At 44.5% G+C, this 22,711-nt stretch overlaps 1 protein-coding gene and 1 non-coding gene across 2 annotated transcripts in view; one reads left to right on the forward strand and one right to left on the reverse strand.

Annotated features, from left to right (window-relative positions):
* Positions 1 to 22,711, forward strand: part of FBN3 (fibrillin 3) — a 74,104-nt gene that overhangs the window by 32,664 nt on the left and 18,729 nt on the right. The window contains exons 41-49 of the mRNA XM_071209682.1: positions 12,820 to 12,945; positions 13,299 to 13,448; positions 14,892 to 14,963; positions 18,343 to 18,468; positions 18,708 to 18,833; positions 19,191 to 19,316; positions 20,152 to 20,268; positions 21,539 to 21,667; positions 22,144 to 22,263. Of these exons, the coding sequence (XP_071065783.1) occupies positions 12,820 to 12,945; positions 13,299 to 13,448; positions 14,892 to 14,963; positions 18,343 to 18,468; positions 18,708 to 18,833; positions 19,191 to 19,316; positions 20,152 to 20,268; positions 21,539 to 21,667; positions 22,144 to 22,263 (1,092 nt within the window). The remainder of the gene's footprint in view (positions 1 to 12,819; positions 12,946 to 13,298; positions 13,449 to 14,891; positions 14,964 to 18,342; positions 18,469 to 18,707; positions 18,834 to 19,190; positions 19,317 to 20,151; positions 20,269 to 21,538; positions 21,668 to 22,143; positions 22,264 to 22,711) is intronic.
* LOC111762564 (U6 spliceosomal RNA) lies at positions 11,907 to 12,013 on the reverse strand. Its single transcript, XR_002795658.2, has one exon. It is a non-coding gene; the product is annotated as a U6 spliceosomal RNA (small nuclear RNA).

Below are 22,711 nucleotides of genomic sequence, written 5' to 3' on the forward strand. Positions count from 1 at the left end.
GGGCTTCTCTTCCCCCGCCTCCCCGGTGTTCTCGTTTGAACCTCTGAGTAATGGGCAGCTGCTAACTAGTGTCTCCAGAGCGCCCTCTGTGGGTCAGCCCTGAGGCAGACAGTCCACTGGTCCTTCATTTAATCCCCACCACAGCCCCATGAGAGAGGTGTGCCTCTTATGATCCCCAGTTTTTCGAATGCAGAAACTAAGACTCAGGAAGGTTAAGTGACTTGTCTGGAGACACCCAGCCAGTAAGTGATGGAACCTGGCTTTGAGCCCAGCTGTTCTCATTCTTGAGTCAGAGCGCTTTCAACGCAATATATCAAATCCATTCATTCATTCAACACATCTGTCATCTATTCTTTAAAAAAAAAAACTTTTTTATTGGAAATAATTTCTTTTTATTTTATTTTATTTTTTTAAAAATATTACATTAAAAAAATATGAGGTCCCATTCAACCCCACTGCCCCCACCCCCCACTCCCCCCACAGCAACACTCTCTCCCACCATCACGACACATCCACTGTACCTGGCAAGCACATCTCTGAGCATCACTGCACCCCGTAGTCAACGGTCCACATCATAGCCCACACTCTCCCACACTCCATCCAGTGGGCCCTGGGGGGATCCACAATGTCCCATAATTGTCCGTGAAGCACCACCCAGGACAACTCAACGTCCCGAAAACGCCTCCCCATCTCATCTCTTCCTCCCATTCCCCGCACCCAGCAGCCACCATGGCCACCCTTCCCACACCAATGCCACATTTTCTCTGTGGACATTGGATTGGTTGTGTCCATTGCACATCTGTGTCAAGTGGGGGTTAGATTCCACATGGATACTGGATGCACTCCTCCTGCTTTGAAATAATTTCAAACCTGTACAACAAAGAGATAAATAATACAAAAGCCCCACAGAGAACTCCAACATACCCACCCAGATCCACCAACTTTTTTTTTTAAGATTACTTTATATATTTCTCCCCTCACCCCTCGTTGTTTGTGCATACTGTCTGCTCTCTGTGTCTGTTCGTTGTGTGCTCATCTTCTTTTTAGGAGGCACTGGGAACCGATCCTGGGATCTTCCATGTGGGAGGGAGCCATCTCTGCTCCCTGCTTGTGTCTCTCAGGGTATTTCCTCGTTGTGTCTCTTCTTTGTATTGTGTTGCATCAGCTCACTGTGCCAGCCAATTGCATCAGCTTGCTGTCTTCCTCGTCTTCTTTAGGAAGCACTGGGAACTGAACCTGGGACCTCCCATGTGGTAGGTGGGCACCCAACTGCTTGAGCCACATCTGCTTCCCTCCACCAACTTTTAACTTTTGTCATATTTGCCTTTCCTTCCTCCCTTTTTCCTTCCTCTTTCTTTCTGGCTTTCTCTCTTTCCATTTTTCTGTCTGTCTTATCTATTATCCTACACGTTTGAAAGTAGGTTGTAGCATCATGTTCCTTGAACACTTAATGATTCTAGCTATATTTCTTAAGGAGAAGGATATTCACTTATGTGACCACCTTATCAAGTTCAAGAAATTTAACACTGATATAAAGCTTATAGTCTGTATGCCAATATTTTCATTTTTCCCAGTAATGTCCTTTTGGGCATTTTCTCCATTATTAGATCCAGTCCAGGATCATGTAGTGCATTTTTTCTTTATTTTTAAAGAAGCTTTAGATTGCATAAACGTTACATCAAAAATATAGTGGATTCCCATATACCACCCCCACCCCCTTCCACACTTTCCCCCTTTAACAACATTTTTCATTAGTACGTTTGTTTCATGTTTTGCATTTAATTGTCATTTTCTCTTTAGTCTCTTTTAAATTGTGGAAAGATGTATACAACATAAACTTTCCCATTTCAACCACTCCCAAGCATAAAATTCAATGGAATTAATCGCAATAATATTCACAATATTATATTACCCTCCCAATCATCCATTACCGGAACTTTCCCAGGAATCCAAACCAAAACCCTGCACCAATTATGCATTAACACCATCCACTCTTGTTCTTCCTTTCAGCCAGTATTCACTGAGCACCCACATGCAGCCAGACACCGACGTCAAGGACAACGTAATTTTACTCTGAGGAGCCCTGTTTAAAAACGCAAGGAAATGGTGAAGGAAGGGAGAAATCTGTGCTCTAAACACCAATTTCCTTTGTATATGGAGGTGGGAAACCTCAGAGGTTAATGAGAGCGATCCAAATCAGAATCAGAGCCATAATGCTTGAAAATTATCTCATCTCATCTCTCACTGCCACCCTTACAACTATTAGACTATCAGAGGGAAAAGAGAAAAGTCTTGTCAACAAGCATGCTAGAGTGTTGCATTTCCTGACTTGGGGAGACTTCACCTTGAAAGTTGGTCTTGTACATGGAGCCATACCAGGGCCAGTACACATGCTTCCAGGCTACAGCCCTTCCCAGCAGCCAGATTCAGGGGAACACAACCTGTGCAGTCACACAGAGATTTAATGCTCTGCCGGTGTGATCTTAAAATTAATACATTTTGAACATGGGGCTCCCTGATTTACACTGGATCCTGCAAATTCTGTAGCCAGTCCTGGTCTACAGAACAGTTATTCCATTGGTCAATATGTCTGTCTCTTGTGCCAGTAACATGCTGTTTTGATTATTGTAGCTTTTTTTTTAAGTAAGGGGATTGAACCCGGGACCTCATACGTGGGAAGCCCGCACTCAACCACTGAGCCATATCAGCTCCCCTCAGTTGTTTTTTTCATTTGATTGTTTGCTTGTTGTTTGTTTTTGTTTTTTGAGGAGGCACCAGAAACCAAACCTGGGACTTCCCATGTGGGAAGCAGGTTCTCAACTGCTTGAGCCATATCCACTGCCCTGATTACTGTAGTTTCGCAATATTTTAAGATTTATTTATTCCCCCTTCTCCTCTTTGTTTGCTCTGTGTCCCTTCGCTGTGCACTCTTCTGTGTCTGCTTGTCTTCTCTTTAGGCAGCACCGGGACTGATCCTGGGACCTTCCGGAGTGGGAAAGAGGTGCTCAGTCTCTTGTGCCACCTCAGCTCCCTGGCCTGCTGTGCCTCTTATTGCCTCTCCTCTGTGTCTCTTATTGTTGCATCATCTTGTTGCACCAAGCTCTCTGCTCAGCCCAGCTTGCTGCGCAGGCCAGCTTGCCACGTGGGCCAGCTTGTCTTCATCAGGAGGTCCCAGGAATCAAACCCTGGACCTCCCATATGGTAGACAGGAGCCCAATTGCTTGAACCTCCTCTGCTTCCCTGTAATAAGTTTCAAAATTAGGACATTTGAGGCTTCCAACTTTGTTCATCTTTTTCAAGATGGTTTTGGTTATTCAGGGCTCTTTATGCTGCCATATGAATTTAATAATTGGCTTTTCCATATTTGCAAAGAAGGCTGTCAGAATTTTGACTAGGATTGCATCGAATCTGTAAATTGCTTTGGATAGAGTTGACATCTTTTTTTTCTCAGGATTAACATCTTAACAATATTTAGTCTTTGAATCCATGATCATGGAGTGTCCTTCCATTCATTTGTCTTCTTTAGTTTTTCTTTTTTAGAATTAAAATACATTAGTCTTTATTAAACATTTAAAATTGTATAAGTGTTATAACACCTTAAGGAAAATTAACGAAGCTTATAAAAAATCTGCCAACAGTCACTCTTTCGTTTTTTATAAATTGATCTATATTTGCATTTTATGTAAATGGTGTCAAACAATGTAAAGTACTTTATGTCTGGTTTCTTTCACTTAGCATAATGGGATTTTTTGGCCTGATATTAGCATCTTTTTTTTTTCTCTTCCCTTTCCCCCTGCCCCAGTTGTCTGTTCTCTGTGTCTATTTGCTGCATGTTCTTCTTTGTCCACTTCTGTTGTTGTCAGCAGCACGGGAATCTGTGTCTCTTTTTGTTGTGTCATCTTGTTGTGTCAGCTCTCCGTGTATGCGGCGCCATTCTTGGGCAGACTGCGCTTTCTTTCGTGCTGGGCGGCTCTCCTTATGGGGTGCACTCCTTGCACATGGGGCTCCCCTACGCAGGGGACACCCCTGTGTGGCTTGGCATTCCTTGTGAGCATCAGCACTGCGCATGGCCAGCTCCACACGGGTCAAGGAGGCCTGGGGTTTGAACCGCGGACCTCCCATGTGGTAGATGGATGCCCTCACCATTGGGTCAAGTCCGCTTCCCTGATATTAACATCTTGTAACATTAATGTACATTTGTTCAAAGAAAAACAGTCTTATATATGCAATATTACCCATATTCATATTTCACATGAGGTTTTACTGTGCTGTACAATCCCATGTTGCATTTTTAAGCTTTCCTTCTATTAATATGAATGACCCTAGACTTTCCCTTTCAACTACTGTTATAACCATATAATGGCACTGCTAGTTATAGACACTATGTTGTGCTTTTGTCTTTTCTATTAATTTCCAGAGATTAGCAGACAACCTTTTTACCAATTCTGCACAGGTTAACCCTCAGCATTCCTTCCTCTAACCTCATTCTATTTTCCAGTGGCCCATCAAGTAATTAACTCCATGAGATTACACAATATATGTAGTTCATAGTAGTGCAATCATACAGTATTTTTCCTTTTGTGACTGGCTTGCTTCATTCAACATAATGTCTTCCAGGTTCATCCATGTTGTTATATGCTTTACGATTTCATTTCTTTTTACAGCTGCGTAACATTCCATCATGTATATATACCACAGTTTGTTTATCCATTCATTGGTTGATGGACACCTGGGTTGTTTCCAACATTTGGCAATCGTGAATAATGCTGTCATGAACATCAGGTGTCTGTTCATGTCACTGCTCTCAGTTCTTCTAGGTATATACCTAGTAGTGGTATTGCAGGGTCACGTGGCAAGTCTATATTCAGCTTCTTTAGGAATTGCCAAACGGTCCTCCACAGTGGCTGTACCATTCTACATTCCCACATCAGTGAGTAAGTGTTCCTGTTTCTCCACAAACTCTCCAACGCTAGTAGTTTTCTGTCTTTTTAATAGAGGCCATTCTAATAGGTGTGAAATGATATCTCACTGGGGTTTTTAAAATGTATTTTTATTACAGAACTTGTGAACTTATATAACAATCATGCACTTGTGTGGAATTCCCATACAACAACCCTTCACCAACACACCACAGTGTTATAGGACATTTGTTGCTGATTATGAGATAATATCATCAGACTGTTACCAGTAACAATGGTCCTTGGTGTACATTTGGCATATTTTGTCCATATGCCCCTGTTAATAACACAATACTTCTTTGGTATTGATGCAAGAATATTACAGTATTGTTGTTAGCTATAGTCCATAGGTTACATTAATTGTATTTTTCCCATGCTTCTCCACATGCCCACCACCCTGCAATTGTGATGTACATCTGTTCTAGTTCACAGGACATTCTTGCATTTGTACTATAACCACAATTCTCATTTACCTCTGGGTTCATTGTATTATCCAGTCCCTAGATTATTCTCTAGCTTTATTTCAGATGACATTTACATCCCTAGACTACCCTTTTCAGTTATAATCCCTTTTATAAATCAGCTGCTACTCACTATAATGTGTTACCATCAACTCTATCCATTTCTACACCTTTACAGTAAAGTTCATTAAAATTTTTACATACATTAAGCATCAGTACTCCTTCACAGCCCTCCTCTTATCTCCAAATAAGCTGTTCTCTAGGTTTTAACCCCACGTGTTTATTCTTTGTATTTAGTTCTTATTAGTGAGACCATGCAATATTTGTCCTTTTGTATCTGGCTTATTTCACTGAGTATAGTGTCTTCAAGATTCATCCATGTTATATGTGTCTCAATTTCATTTCTTCTTACTGCAGCATAGTATTCCATCATATGTATATACCACATTTGTTTATCCATTCATTGATTGATGGACACTTGGATTGTTTTCATCTTTTGGCAATTGTGAATAACACTGCCATGAACATCGGTGTGCAGATGTCTTTTTGTGTCAGTTTTCAATTCTTCTGGTTATGTTACTAGTAGAGTAATTGCTGGATCATATGGCAGTTCTATATTTAGCTTCCCGAGGAACCGCCAAACTGTCTCCCACAGAGGCTGCTCCATTTTACAATCCCACCAACAGTGAAGGAGTGTTCCTATTTCTCCACATCCTCTCCAGCACTTACTGTTTTCTGTTTTTTTAAATAAAGGCCATTCTATGTGGTGTGAGGTAATATCTCATTGCAGTTTTGATTTGCATTTCCCTAATAGCTGGTGATGTTGAACATTTTCCCATGGTTTTTTATTTTTTTGCTATTTGTATTTCTTCTTTGGACAAATGTCTATTCAAGTCTTTTGTCCATTTTTAAAATCAGGACATTTGTCTTTTTATTGTTGAGTTGTAGCATCTCGTTATATATCATAACTATTAAACCCTTATTGAATACGTGATTTCCAAATATTTTCTCCCATTGAGTACGCTGCCTTTTTGCCCTTTTGACAAAGTCCTTTGAGGTCCAAGGGTGTTTAATTTTTTAAAAAATAATCATAAATATTTATTTTTTGTTTGTTTTTGTTTACCTTTTTTGTCTTTATTTTTTTAATGTTTCATTAAAAAAAATGAGGTCCCCATATACCCCCCACCCCCCTCACCCCACTCTTCCCCCATAAAAGCAACCTCCTCCATCATCATGAGACATTCATTGCATTTGGTGAATACATCTCTGAGCACTGCTGCACCTACTTTTGAGGAGGCTCCATTTATCTATTTTTCTTTTGTTGCTTATGCTTTGAGTGTAAGATCCAAGAAACCATCATATACCACAAGATCTTGAAGATGTTTCCCTAAATTTTCTTCTGGTGGTTTTATGGTCTTGGTTTTTTATAGTTAGGTCTTTGATCTACTTTTAGTTGATTCTTGTATAGGGAGTGAGATAGGGAGTCTTCTTTCAATATTTTGGATATAGCTATCCAGTTCTCCCGGCGCCATTTGTTGAATAGATCATTTTGTCCTGGTAACATGGACTTGGTAGGGATGTATTAAACCAGCTGATTGGGGAAGTGGATGTGGTTCCACTGATTGGGCTTCCGTCTACCATATGGGAGGACCTGGGTTTGATCACTGGGGCTCCTGGTAAAAAAAAAAACATGCCCGTACGGCGAGCTGAGTGCCTGTGTGGCAAGCCAGTGCCCACACAAGTGAGTCACGCAGCAAGATGATGACGCAACAAAAGAAGAGATGAAGGGGAGAGTCAAGGCAAGATGCAACAGAAAACCAGAAACTGAGGTGGCACAAGTAACAGGGAACCTCTCTCCACATCAGAGATCCCCAGGATCGAATCCTGGTGAATCCTAGAGGAGAAAAAAAGTAAAAAAAATGAGAAGAGAAGACAAAAAGAAATAGATACAGAAGAGCACACAGTGAATGGATACAGACAGCAAAAACAAACAAAAAAACAGCAAGTGGGGTAGGAGGGGAAAAAAAAAAACAGTTGGTTATAGAAGTGTGGGTCTATTTCTGGACTCTCAATTCTATTCCAGAGATTAATGTGTCTGTCTTTATGCCAATAATATGCTGTTTTGACCACTGTAGCTTTGTAGCATACTTCAAGTTCAGAGAGTGAAAGTCCTCCCACACTGCTCTTCTTTTTTTAGGATGCCTTTGACTATTCAAGGGCACTTTCCCTTCCAAATAAATTTGATAGCTGACTTAACTATTCTCTGAAGTAGGCTTTTGGAATTTAGATTGGTATTGCATCAAATCTATAAATCAGTTGGGTAGAACTGACATCTTCCTAATATTTAGTCTTCCATCAACATGGAATGTCTTTCCATTTGTTTTGGTCTTCATTGATTGCTTTTAGCAGTATTTTGTATTTTCTGAATATAAGTCCTGTACGTCTTTGGTTAAATCAATTCCTAGGTATTTGAGTCTTTTTATTGCTATCATGAATGGAATTTTTTCCTAATTTCCTTCTCAGACTCTTCAATAGTAGTGTATAGAAATGATGTTTGTATGTTGATCCTGTATCCTCCACTTTGCTGAACTTGTTTATTGCTGAAGTAGCTTTGTTGTAGACATTTTTTTAAAGATTTTTTTATTTCTTTCTCTCCTCTTCCCCCCCACCCCCCCGCAGTTGTCTGTCTTCTGTGTCCATTCGCTGTGTGTTCTTCTGTGATGCTTCTATCCTTATCAGTGGCACCAGGAATCTGCATTTCTTTTTGTTGCATCATCTTGTGTCAGCTCTCAGTGTGTGCAGCTTCTTTCTTGGGCAGGCTGCACTTTCTTTCGCACTGGGCGTCTCTCTTTATGGGGCGCACTCCTTGTGCGTGGGGCCTCCCTACACAAGGGACACCCCTGCATGGCACGGCATTCCTTGCACGCATCAGCGCTGCGCATGGGCCGGCGCCACACGGTTCAAGGAGCCCAGGGTTTGAACCATGGACCTCCCATGTGGTAGGTGGATGCCCTATCCATTGGTCCAAGTCTGCTTCCCTGTTGTAGACATTTTAGAATTTTCTAAATATATGATCATGTCATCTGTGAATAGTGAGAATTTTATTTCCTCTTTTCCTATTTGGATGCCTTTAAATTTTTCCTGTCTAATTGCTCTAGCTAGAACTTCTAACACAAGATTGAATTACAGTGGTAACATTGGGCATCCTTGTCTTGTTCTCAAGCTTAAAAGGGAAAGCTTTCAACATTTTCCAATTGAATGTGATGTTGGCTGTGGGTTTTTTATATATACTCTTTATCATATTGAGGACTTTTCCTTCTATTACTATCTTTTGAAGTGTTTTAATCAAGAAAGGATGCTGAATATTGTCAAATGCCTTTTCTTCATCAATCAAGATGGTCATGTGAGTTTTTTCTTCAATTTGTTAATGTGGTGTATTTCATTAATTGATTTTCTTATGTTAAACCACCCTTGCTTACCAGGAATAAATCCCACTTGGTCATAGTGTGTAAGATTTGTTTACAAACATTGTCTTTCTCCTTTTGGCAGCGGTAAGTAATCTCCAACTAACAGAATGGTGTCTTATGTTAATTGATTTTCTTGAGTTAAACCACTCTTACATTCCTAATAAATACTACTTATCATGTTGTATAATTAATGTCTGTTCGGTTTGATGTGCTATTATTTTGTTAAGGATTTTTGCCTCTATATTCATAAAGAATATTGGTCTGTAATTTTCTTTTCTTATGGTATTCTTATTGGGCATTGGTATTAAGATGATGTTGGCTACATAGAATGAATTAGGAAGGTTCTCCACTCTTGAATTTTTTTGAAAGAGTTTGAACAGGATTAGTGTTCTTCGAATGTTTACTGAAATTTACCTGTGAAGCCATATGGTCCTGGACTTCTCTTTATCCCTTGTAACAGTTTTTAACTTAATGTCTGCCTTGTCTGATAATATAACTACCCCCAGCTCTCTTTTGAATACTATTTGCATGGCATATTTTTTTCTGTCCTTTCACTTTCAACTTTACTTATGTCTTTGAATTTAAGGCGAGATTCTTGTAAATATAAATAGTCAGATCATGATTTTTATCCATTCTGCCAGTCTCTGCCATTTGCCTGGAAAGTTTGATCCCTTTACACTTAAAGTAATTATTGATAATGCTGCACCATCTTCTGTCATTTTACTCTTTGGCTTTTGTAAGTTTTATACCTTTTTGTCCCTCAGTTCTCCCATTACTATTTTCCCCTTTTGTTGATCTTTTGTAGTGAACTCTTTAGAATCACTTCTTATTTCCTTCTGTGCATATTTTTTCTAATATTTTCTTTGTGGTTACTATGGGGATTAAATTTAACATTCTAAATCTGTAACAATCTCATTTGATTTGATTCCAACTTAACTCTTATATCACACACAAACTATGTTCCTATATCTTTCCATCCATCCACCTTTTTGTTGTTCTTGTCACAAATTGACAAGAACACAAATTGAACTGTGCATTCAAAACCATAGATTTATTGTTACTATTTACACATGTGCATTTTAGATCCTATAAAAAGGAAAAAGTGGAGTTACATACCCAAAATACAGTACATTAGTACTGGCATTTATATTTATGATTACCCACCTGGCTACCTTTACTGGAGCTCTTTATTTCTTTATGCTGCTTCAGTCTACTGCTTAGTGGCCTTTCCTTTCACTCTGAAGAATTCCCTTCAGCATCACTTAAAGGGCAGGTCTAGTGGTGATGAACTCCCTCAGTTCTTGTTTTTCTGAGAATGTCTTGATCTCTTTATTTCTGAAAGATAGTTCCACCAGATGTAAAATTCTTGGTTGGCAATTATTTTTTTTTTTGCATTTTTTTGTCTTTATTTTTTTAATATTACATTAAAAAATATGGGGTCCCCATATACCCCCTACCCCCCTCACCCCACTCCTCCCCCCATAACAACAATCTCCTCCATCATCATGAGACATTCATTGCATTTGGTGAATACATCTCTGAACAATGCTACACCTCATGGTCAGTGGTCCACATCATAGCCCACACTCTCCCACAGTCCACCCAGTGGGCCATGGGTGGACATACAATGTCCAGTAACTGTCCCTGCAGCACCACCCAGGACAACTCCAAGTCCTGAAAATGCCCCCACATCTCATCTCTTCCTCCCACTCCCTACCCCCAGCAGCCACCATGGCCACTTTCTCCACACCAATGCCACATTTTCTTCGATTGCTAATCACAATAGTTCATGAATAGAATATCAGTAAGTCCACTCTAATCCATACTCTATTCCTCCATCCTGTGGACCTTGGAATGATTGTGTCCACTCCACATCTAGATCAAGAGGGGCTTTAGATTCCACATGGATGCTGGATGCAATTCTCCTGCTTTCAGTTGTAGGCACTCTTGGCTCCCTGGTGTGGAGGTTGACCTTCTTCACCTCCATGTTAGCTGAGTGGGGTAAATCCAATAAACCAGAGTGTAGGAGCTGAAGTCTGTTGAGGCTCGGGGCCTGGCTATCACATGGTCAGTCGAGAGATTCAGGTCTCTTGGGTATACATTAAACCCCAGCACCAACTACAGTTTCGGTAAAAGTAACAGGAGAGGCTTGTGGACAAAGATCACATCTGAGTCCAGCTCCATCACACAGAAACACAAACTCCAAAGTGGGGCCAACTGACATGGAACTGAACGCCATCTGCCATGACCGTAGAACCTGTGGGTCTCTAACCCTCAGAAGAACCAATACCTGAGGTTGTATCTACTTTATCTGTCTTTGGGACTCTGCTGAGATGTGCATAAGGGCAACCCCTCTTGATAACCTCCCAGCTCTTTTTGGAGACTCATAGCCATATAAACTCATTTGTCCTTTCATTTCCCCCTTTGATTCAGGTCAAAAAGCATTTTTAACTCCTGGTATTATATGTAGATTGAGATATTCTGCTGGTCCGAGTTGACCCTTTTATTCAAGGTCATTTTCTAGTTACATCATCAGCTGGTACTTGGTAGTAATCCCTCGGCACCAGGGAGGCTCATCCCCGGGAGTCATGTCCCACGCTGGGGGGAAGGCAATGCGTTTATATGCTGAGTTTGGCTTCAAGACTGGCCACATTTGAGCAACACGGAGGCTCTCAGAAGGTAACTCTTAGGCACCCTGCAGCTCTAGGCCTTGTTTTTATTTCAGGTGCACAGGCTCACAAGCATAGTCATTAGTATCAAGGGCTCATTGTTGGACCGTCCTTCTTTTTTGGTCTTTGCCGTTGCACTTGGGGGATTGTTGCTGTTCCTTTAGGGACTGTGATAGAGCTCCCCTGGCTTGGAACTCAGCACTCCCTCAGTTGTTTTTAATTGTATCCACTATGAAAATATCCAAATATTTTTATGTACCCTGGATATATGCCCTGGAGAACACCCTGCCAACCATGTGTCCCCTGTCAATAATATCCCACACCAGTATTCCTCCCCTGCCATTGTTGAACCAAAATATGGACTGCTTCACGAATTTTCGTGTCATCCTTCCGCAGGGGCCATGCTAATATTCTCTGTATCGTTCCAATTTTAGTATATGTGCTGCCGAAGTGAGCACGTGGTTGGCAATTATTGTCTTTCAGTCCTTTAAAAGTTTCATCCTGCTGCCTTCTTGCGTTTATGGTTTCTGATGAGAAATTGGCACCTCATCTTATTGAGGCTCCCATGTACATGACATGTTGCTTCTCTCTTGCACCTTTCAAGATTCTCACTTTGTCTTTTGCATTTGACAGTTTAAATAAAATAGGTCTGGGTGTGCATCTCTTCAAATTTATCCTCTTTGGGGTCTTTTGGATTCTTGGATTTGTATATTTCTGCCTTCCATTAAATTTGAGAAGTTTTCTTCCATTGATGCTATCCCCCAGGTTTCTTAGGGTCTTTTTCATTTTTTTTTTTTTCTGCTCCTTAGCTAAATCATTTCAATTTTCTTTCTTCTGCCATTTCCATAATACTATTGAACCTCTCTAGGGAACGATTTATTTCAGTTATTGCAGACTTCAGCACTGTTTGATTCCCTTTCAAGATTTCTCTTTTTTGATATTTTCTTTGTGTTTATCAGTCATTTTACTGATTTCCTTTAGTTCTTTGAGCATATTTATGGTCATTTTTTTAAAAGCTTTTGTCTGGTGTGTCCAAAGTCTGGTCTTCCTCATTGATGGTTTCTGATATCTTGTTCCTCTGGATGGACTATCATTTCCTCTTTTCTCATTAATGCCATGTTGAATCTTTTGCTATCACTAACATGTCTTAGCATTTTAAGTTAATTTTGAAACAGAACTCAAGTCCTGGTGAAGTGACACCACCAGATCCGTGGTGGGGAATATTTATCCAGACAGTTCCCAGATGCCCCTCCTTCCCCTACAGACATTGATGAATGCTCGACACGCGCAGGCCTCTGTGGCCCTGGCACCTGCTACAACACCCTGGGGGACTACACCTGTGTCTGCCCCGCGGAGTACCTGCAAGTCAACGGTGGCAACAACTGCATGGGTAGGAAATGGGATGACCCAGGGGCCGGCAGTTGTGGGAGGACCGGCTGGGCGTGACTGAGCCTTGGAAGAGTGTGGAGAGGTGTCTTTTGGGAGGAGAAGGAGTGCTTGGATGCAACAGTGAACAAGAAAGGTGAGGCTGCAGGGCTCAGAGACTCCGTGCTGCTGCTAATGGCTACCCAGGTTTGCACTGCCCAACAAAGACTGAAATTTGAATGATGTCTTCAAGTATCATGGGACTCAGACATCAAGCCAACAATTTCCAAATGGATTTGTGAATGAGTTCCTGTCAGCCCAGCCCTCTCTCTGGCGTGGCCGGCCCTAACCTGTTCCTCTCCCTGACCCCAACTGCAGACATGAGGAAAAGCGTCTGCTTCCGGCACTATAACGGCACGTGTGGGAATGAGCTGGCCTTCAGCATGACTCAGAAGGTGTGCTGCTGCTCCTATAACATCGGCCAGGCCTGGAACAGACCCTGCGAGGCCTGCCCCACCCCCGCCAGCTGTGAGTGCCCCTCTTCACCTTCTTCCCAGCCTGGCCCTTAGTCCAGTGTTTACAGAAGTGCCCACTTAGGGTCCCAGGTGAATCCTCCTCTTTCTGTTGAGAGGTCCAGAATGGAAGTTGGGTGCCAGTGGAGAGAAATCAATCATTTGCAGGGTGGGCAAGGCATCTCTCCTTCCATTTTGCAGATTTTGAGAATTTCTGGGCTGGTTCCTTATATTTCATTTGTTGGGAAGACCCTGGAAGATTCATAGAGCAGTGGGAGGAGAGGGATACTAGCAAGTGCCTAGAGGGAGGGAGAAAAGCACGGTTGGTTAAGGAAAGTGGGGAGCCCTGTTCTGAGGAAGGGGCCAGCTTGGGGAAGCTCTGGAGAGGATGGCAATCTGGATGAGAAAGTCAGCAAGAGGGAGGAGAATAGAAAAGGGCTCGAGGCAGGATGGAGCAGGGCTTGTTGGCAGCTGGGATGATCTAGCAGTGACTAGGGGCTTACAAGGAAGAGGTCACTATTGAGCTTCTCTGGGTGCCATGCACTGGGTTCCAGGGAAAACAAATACGGAAGATGCTGTGGCTTCTCCCGGGCTGTGCAGCCTGGAAGGAAGAGGCAAACCAATAATTCTTGTCATGGGTTGCCAAGGCAGATCACAGGTAGCAGACAGGATCGACCCTGAGCCTGTGCACTTCATGATCTGAAGGGCAGGATGAACAGAGGACAAGACAGAAGCCCAGGCCAACAAAGGGCTTGAGATCAGTCCATCTCACCACGGTGCGGGCAGGTGGAAGGCAAGAGAGGGCCAGGCCCAGGACCCGGGGTCATGGTGGCAAACGTGCCAGCAAATCCCCGCACATGATTGGCCATTTGTGGGGTCCAGGGAGCCCTGCCCTTCCTGCGGATCAAGGTCAGGGTGGAGGGTCGGGTAGGGGTGTGCAAAGGAGCCCTGACTGATGGGGCCAGCCTGAGGCCTCGAGGTTGAAGTGGGGTTCACTAAGGAAGGGAAGGAGCGACTGGAACCCGAGGCTGAGGGAAAGCACGTGCAGAGGTTTAGAGGCATGATGGAGCATGCCAGCTGATGGGATAGCCAATGTGTAGGAGTTCCATTTGGAGGACAAGTGGACTGGGGTGGAGGTCGTGAGGTCCAAGCTTCAGAGTTTACACTTTACTGTGAGGGCTGTGGGGAGTGGTGGAAGGCGCTTGGGCAGGGAAGGGACTGGGGAGCTGGGTTTGTGAGTTGGAAGATGACACTGCCCAAGTTGCAAACCTTGTCCCTCCCAGTGTTGATCAAAGTGGACAGAGAGAGGGAGGGGGCAGGGAGACCCAGGAGCAAGAGGCTGGGCCAGGGCTGGGCAGCACCGATGGAGGGACGGGTGATTGCAGAGGCATGGAGGAGAGGGGACCTCGGTGGGGTCCAGCCTGCAGCCCCCAGCCCTGCCCTGTTCTCCTTTGCCCAGTGGATTATCACGCCCTGTGTGGGAACCAGATTCCAGGATTCATGGTTGACATCCACACAGGGAAGCTCCTCGGTGAGTAACAACCAACCGCCACCATGGCCCCAGTCCCCTCTGCCACCATCGTCCCCCACCACTGACCACTTTGCTCTCCCCTTCCCCCATCATGCCAGCACCTCCAACACCCTCCTACCCCCAGGCCAGGCCAGAAACACTTCCTTTTTAAGTTACAAGAGATTTTATACCATTGAGCACTAAATGTCAAATTTCAAGTGTGTGGCATTTAATTGTGGAACCCGCTTTTCATTGTTTTAATACCACAGATGTATTCTTCTTATTAAAAAAAAAAAAAAAGCATGTGTGGCAGATAAGATGCAATTCCCCTCTATTCACCTTCCTAAATCTAAGTCCCATCTCACTTCCCCAGAAGGGGCCCAAGGCTTTATGCTTGGAGTTTTTTTTTTTCCTCATTCATTTAAATATATGTATAAGTCCTCCATTAGAAATATGTGGTGCTGTTTTCTGGGGGTTTCTACATAAATTATATGATACTGTACATGCATCCATATTGGTCTGCAACTTGCTTTTTTCACCTGGCGACGGCATCTTGAGGAACAGGCCTTGTTCTTACACACAGCGTACCTCACTCTTTTGTTCTGCTGCATAGTTTTCCCTCAGGGGGCTATGTCACAATCATGGGCCCCCATGGATAGACACTTATGTTGTTTCCTTGTTCTTTTTTTTTTACATTTTAAAAAAAGATTTATTATTTATTTCTCCTCTCCCACTCATTGCCTGCTCTCTGTCCATTCATTGTGCACTCTCTGTGTCTGCTCATGTTCTCTATAGGAGGCACCTGGAACCAAACCCAGGACCTCCCGTGTGGGACAGAGGCACTAATCACTTGAGCCACCTCTGCTACCCACCTTGTGTCTCTCTTGTTTCCTCTGTGTCTCCTTATTGCGTTAGCCAGCCACGGCAGCTCATCGGGTCAGCTCACTGTCTTGCTTATCTACTCTAGGAGGCACCGGGAAGCCAACCAGGGACCTCCCATGTGGTAGGCGGGCACCCAAATGCTTGAGCTACTTTCACTTCCCTACTTTTCTTTTTATATCGATGTTGCATGTTACTCAGTTAATGCAAGACAACAATTACAATAACAATAGATCTGCTCTAGTCAGCAGTTACACTCCCTACTTATTTTTTTCACTCCTCAGTCCTGTGGGATTTGGGACGTTGTCAGCTTTAGGCTGAGAAGGGGCATGATATTATGGGGCAGAGAAAAGGAATTGTTTTGCTTTCAGTTGAAGGTACTCCTTCCTTTTGGGGCTGGTCCATCATCAGCATTTTGTTAGTTGTCCAGGGCAGGCCTGAAAAACTGGAGAGTAGCAGTGGACCCCATATCTGCTGGGTTTCAGGGCTCCACTGAAAAAGGAACGGTCTGAAGGCTTTATGTCTCAGAGAAATAAACTTAGCAAGTAAATTGAGAAGTACAGGTTCAAATGAAGTAGAAGAATCACACTTAAGCGATTTATGCTGAAGTATAACTACATTATATTGGGAAAGTAGCTTGTCATATATTCCCAGATAGAGCCTGCCAAGGGGATGTTGAATTCATGTGGCCTGCCCATGGTGTCTGGACATCCGGGGGGCCCTCAGGTTGTTTCCAGGGTTTTAAAAAAAATTTTTAATTTAATTTTATTTATTCATCCCCCCCTCCCCCTTGCCATTGGCTTACTTTCTGCTCTCTGTGTCCATTCACTGCTCATTCTTCTGTGTGTGCTTGTCTCCCTTTGTTGCATCATCTTGCTGCGCCAACTCTCTGCAGGCACAGGCCATCAGCTCTCTGTGGGCATGGGCTAGCCTGCCTTCACAAGGAGGCCCCGGGAAGCAAATGGCCCACATGGTAGATGGGAGCCCAATAGACTGAGCCACAGCCGCTTCCCTCCAGGTTCTTTTTTTAAACAAACACGGTCTTAGTGAGATGCAATTCCATAGCGTACACTTCGCCCATTTAAAGTGTACAATTCAGTGGTTTTAAGTATATTTGTATACTGCAGCCATCTCCTCAATCTAATTTTAAAACATTCTCATTATATATATAAACAAAAAGAAATTGTCATCACCCCAGAAAGAAACCTCATACCCAATTAGCTGTCAACGCCCCCTGCCCCAACCCCCCACCCCCATTCCTTGGCAACCACTAATCTCCTGTCTCTATGGATTTCTCTCTTCTGGACATCTCATATAAATGGAATCATACAATATGTGGCCTCTTATGACTGGCTTGTGTCACTTAGCATGGTGCTTTTGAGATTCATCCAGGTTGTAGCATGTATCAGTACATTATTTCAAGCGTGTTAATATATATATTTGCCATTTAAACCAATTTAAGTGTACAAGTCAGTGGCATCAGTTGCTTTCACGGTGTTGTGCTTCCATCACCCTCTTCCATTAGTAAAACTTTTTCATCACCCCAAACAGAAACTCTGCTCATTAAGCAATAACTCCCTGCCCCCCCCCCACCCCTGAGCCTCTGGTAACCTCTAATCTACTTTCTGTTCTCTATGAATTTGCTTATTCTAGATATTTCACAGAAGTGGAATCATACAATATGTGTCCTTTTGCACCTGGCTTCTTTGACTTAGCATGATGTTTTCGAGGTTCATCCATGTTGCAGCATTCCTTTTTATGGCTGAATAATATTCTGTTGTCTGGACATACTGCATTTTCTTCATTCTTTTTTTTAATTGTATTTTTTTGAAGATACATAGATCACAAAAAATGTTACATTAAAAAATATAAGAGGTTCCCATATAGCCCACTCCCCAACCCCCATTCCTCCCACATCAACAACCTCTTTCATCATTGTGGCACATTCATTGCATTTGGTGAATACATTTTGGAGCACTGCTGCACAGCATGAATTGTAGTTTGCATTATAGTTTACACTCTCCCCCAGTGCATTCAGTGAGTTAAGGCAGAATATATAATGTCCAGCATCTGACCCTGCAATACCATTTAGGACAACTCCAAATCCAGAAACTGCCCCCACATCACATCTCTTCTTCCCTCTCCCTGCCCTCAGCTACTACGGTGGCCATTGTCTCCACATTCATTCTTTAGTTGACGTTTCCTGTCTCTTGCCAGACATTGGCTCAGTCCCTTCCCACACACACTGCTTGCTCACACCGGGAGCAGCTTCTTTGCAGTAGTCTCTGCCAAACATGGTTGCTGCATCCCAGGAAAAGTGTGCTTTTAATTGAGAATGATGCTCTCTCCCTGCCTTTGTGTCTCCCGCTTGTGGCTCTCTTTCTGCTGTGAGTGGGTCTGTGTTGGCCAAAGGATTGTTTTGAACCTGTCCCAAGACTGTGGGGCCAGCAGGTACCTTAGCTCAGGGTCCCCAGAACCTCCTTGGGGCCGGGTTGCCCCTGACAGCCGATGCTCTTCCCAGACATCGACGAGTGCGGGGAGATTCCCTCCATCTGTGCCCACGGCGTCTGCGTCAACCAGATCGGGAGTTTCCGCTGCGAGTGCCCGAGGGGTTTCGACTATAACAGCGTCCTGCTGCTCTGTGAAGGTGCCGACCCCCACTGCCACCCCGCCCCAGGCCCCCGCTGCACCCCTGGGCTAGTCACTTAAACTTTGTGAGTCTCCGTTTTCCCATCTGGGCAATGGGGCTGACTCTCATCCAGACACCCACTCTCCATCCAATTCCGACTGCTTCCCTCCTCCGAAATCAAGGACTGGGTTTGTGATTTTGTTCTGGCAGAGAAGACTCCTCCACCCCTTCCACTCCATTTTTGTTGTATTTCCCAGACGCGGACGAGTGTGCCAGCAGGAACAGCCCCTGCCAGCGGAATGCCGCCTGCGTCAACGTCCCCGGAAGCTTCCGCTGCGAGTGCACTTGGGGATACGAGCTGTCACCAGGCGGGACCTGCGTGGGTGAGTGGGGCCCTGAGAGGCCCCAGGTCAGACTGCAGCAGGTGGGGGTGCAGCGAGGGAGCAAAAGGCAGGACAAAGCCAAGCTCTGTCACCTGTTACGTGGGTAGAGCACTGCTCTGTCCCAGCCTGTGTCCTTCTCTGTTCTATGGCGTGGGGGGAGAGGGGATGCCAAGAGCACCTGTTAAAGGGGGAGCTTTGAGCTGAAGGCTGAGCATGGTGCCAGCAGCCTGGGGGCCCTGGCAGCGGCCTCAATGGGGGTGCTGCCAGGCAGGGTCTCACTTCCCCTACTGCAACCTGGGAGTGCTCAGGGAAGCACTGGGGGTAACGGCGGGCCTGGTGACCCCACATTGCCTGCAGGACGGAACGAGTGTCGAGAGATCCCCAATGTCTGTAGCCATGGCGACTGTGTGGACACGGAGGGCAGCTATACATGCCTGTGTCACCACGGCTTCCAGGCCTCAGCAGACCAGACCCTCTGCATAGGTGAGATGCCCGCCCCCCAGGCTCCCTCCTATTGGTCCAGACTCCCAAGGTTAAGGGACCCGGGGGTGGCCTTTACCTCCCCTGGTGTGCAGAGGATGGTGCTTCTGTCCATCCTAGTGAACAGACAGATCCAGGTTTGAGTCCTTGGTGAAACGACTCAGTCGCCACCCTGTGCCTCAGTTTCCCTATCTGTATGTGGAGCTTGTATTAGTCAGCCAAAGGGGTGCTAATGCAGAATACCAGGAATTGGCTGGTTTCCATAAAGGGTATTTATTTGGGGTAGGAGCTTACAGATACCAGGCCATAAAGCGTAAGTTACTTCCCTCACCAAAGTCTATTTGGAATGAGATAGCTGACGATGTCCACAAGGGTTCAGGTTTCCTGAGTTCCTATGTTCCTGGGGCTTGCTTTTCTCTGGGTTCAAGTTTCCTTCCTTCCTGGGCCTGGCTTCTCTTTCCTCTGCTTGCTGACTTCCCGTGTCTTCAGCATCAAACTCTAACATCAGAAATCCCCAACTCTGTTCTTTGCCATGTCTTTTATCTGGGATTCCCCACCCACCAAGGGGTGGGGACACAACGCCCTAATCATGACTCAGTCATGCCCAGGTACAGATCAGATTACAAGCATAATCCAATATTTCTTTTGGGAATTCATCAATTATATCAAACTGCTACAGGAGTAATAAATCGTCTCAGGGATACTTTCCAGCCATCACCCCCCATCCATCTGGGCAGGGTGAGGTGCAGAGGAGGTGGGTCCAGTACATCTCTTGCTCCCTGAGCTGCCCAATACCCTCAGTGAGCTGAGCAGAGGGCTTGGGGCTTTGTTTGGGTAGACATCGACGAGTGTGACCAACAGCCTTGTGAAAATGGGACCTGCCAGAACAGCATCGGCTCCTACAACTGCCTCTGTTTCCCCGGCTTCACACTGATGCCTAATGGGGCCTGCAAGGGTGAGTTGGCCACGGAAATAAAGGATCTTGCCCCAGAGTTCCCTCTGGAAAAATAGCCTCTGGGGTTGGGGTCCCCCATAAAATGAATCAACCACTAAGTTCTCCACACTCCTTCAATTCCAGGTGCCAGTGAGAGTGCTTACAGGGAGATCCTCTTTAGAGTTTACCCCAAGGACAGTGGAAGGGGGGTGGACAGTGCAAAGAAGGAGGTGAAGCAACAAAAGCAAAAGCTGAGTGACGTGGCGCTGAGAGCTTAGAGCTGTGTTAAAAGCATGGGCTCTGAGATCAGGTGGCTTGAGTTCTACCTCGAGCTTTGCCACCTACTGGCTGTGTGACCCTAGACAAGTCATTTCACCTCTCTGTGCCCTAGTTTCCTCATCAGTAAAGAAGGAGATTAATAATAGTACTTACCCTTTGTTAATACCAAAGTAGACAGAAGTCTACAAGGACCTTACCGTGGATCAAGAGAGATATTATATAATGATTAAGGGGCCACTTTTCCAAGAATACATATTCATAAAAGCATATGCTTCTAAAAATGCTTCAAAATATATAAGGAAAAACTGACAGAATTGCGAAGAGAAATAGACAAATGCATTTTCATTGGAGTCTTTAACAGTCTTGTCTCAGTAATAGGAGTAGACAGAGAATCAGTAAGCATATAGAAGACCTGAATAGCACTATCAGCCATATAGTCTAAATTGATAGGCATGGTGATATTAGTAGTTCTAGAATATTCCATCCAACAACATCAGAGCTCAATTCTTCCCAGTGGCATGTGGGCATTCATCAAGAAAGACCATATTCTGTGCCATAAAATAAACCTTAACAAATTTCAAAGTATTGAAGTTACACCAAGAGGTTTTCAGAAATCAAACTAGAAATCAATCACAGAAAGATATCCAGAAAATGCCCATATATTTGGAAATTAAAAATATATTTCTAAATAACCCATAGGTAACAGAGGAAATCATAAGGGGAATTAAAAAATATTTTGAATTAAATAAAAATTAAAACACAGTATATCACATTGGTGGGATGCAGCCAAAGGAGTTCTTAGAGACAAATTCATAGCACCAAATGCTTTTATTAGAAAATATCAGTGCCTACCTCATAAGTTAGGTGGACTGTTAATATGCAGAGCCTAGCTTGTGAGGGCTCAATAAATTGAAGTCACTGCCATCATCTTTGTGGTGGACAGCATCAGAAAGGAAGCTTAGTCCCTTCTCAAGCTCTGGGCAACCCTGGCCTGCGCATCTCTCTTTTGCAGATGTGGATGAGTGTGCCACTCTGGTGGGACAGGTATGCCAATTTGGCCAGTGCCGTAACACAGCCGGCTCCTTCCACTGCCTCTGCCAGGATGGCTTCAAACTAACAGCTGATGAGAAGAATTGTGTGGGTAAGTCTCCCCACAGCTTGGCCAGCTCCTGCTCCAAGCTTACCTGTGACTGGTCCTTTTGAGTGATAATGGTTCAGTGTAATAGTTATGCCTTTATTTTAAGGTGTAAGAAGGAAAAAAAAAGTAAAACCAGCACATCACACCCACGTTTTTGCAGGTCTTATGCTTTAGGGAGTGATTGTCTTGGAAATCTTAAATTCTGCAATGAGGAATAGTAGAGGTGCTAAATAGATGGCACTTAGCTTAAGATAAAGGACCTTCTTTCCCCCTGCACCACCACCCCACCACCCCTGGATACCATCTGGCTCCACCTCTCACTCCCACCAGGGTCCAGCCACCCTGTTGAGCCTTAGCCCATCCCCTTGATCTAGAACGGCCACCAGGAGGGCTTGTCCCTGAAGGTGTTGGTCCTAGTCTGAGGTGACACCCCCTTGCCCCCACCTCCTGGCTGCTGCTGGGACCCTTCCTCTCTGCAGACATCAATGAGTGCCTCAGCCTTGTGGGAGCCTGCCTACCAGGGATTTGCCAGAACCTTGAGGGCTCCTTCCGCTGCATCTGCCCCACTGGATTTCAGGTGCAGAGCGAACTCTGCGTCGGTGAGTCTCCAGCCAGACCTGCCAGTGCTGGGGCCAGGAAGGTGTCTCTTGGCCTCCCTTTCCCCATCTGTGAAATGGGATTACCAGCTGTGGGGTTTTGCACTCAGCACAGCTCCGTGTACTGTTATTGTTTTATTCTGTTGCATTTGGATAACCAGGACATGCTCCCTCTCCATGGCCCACAGGCTTTCCTGTGAATCCTATTAAATGTCCAGGGGTATGGGGTTTCATTGCCCCTCTGAGTGCCCAGACATGGAACTCCTCACTAACTCAGTGGTGGTTGAGGTTTTGAGAGATGCAGGCTAGGCTGGTTGTGAAACCTTGGGTGACCATGAGCCTCTATGTGTCCCTGTCTCCGATGGGGCAGGTGACAACAGGCTGTGGATGCCATGCATCAGCATAAGGGAACTTGGTCGAGTGTCCTGCATGGGAGAGGCACTCGGGGATT

Source organism: Dasypus novemcinctus, chromosome 19, assembly GCF_030445035.2.
Source record: "Dasypus novemcinctus isolate mDasNov1 chromosome 19, mDasNov1.1.hap2, whole genome shotgun sequence".
Taxonomy (NCBI): domain Eukaryota; kingdom Metazoa; phylum Chordata; class Mammalia; order Cingulata; family Dasypodidae; genus Dasypus; species Dasypus novemcinctus.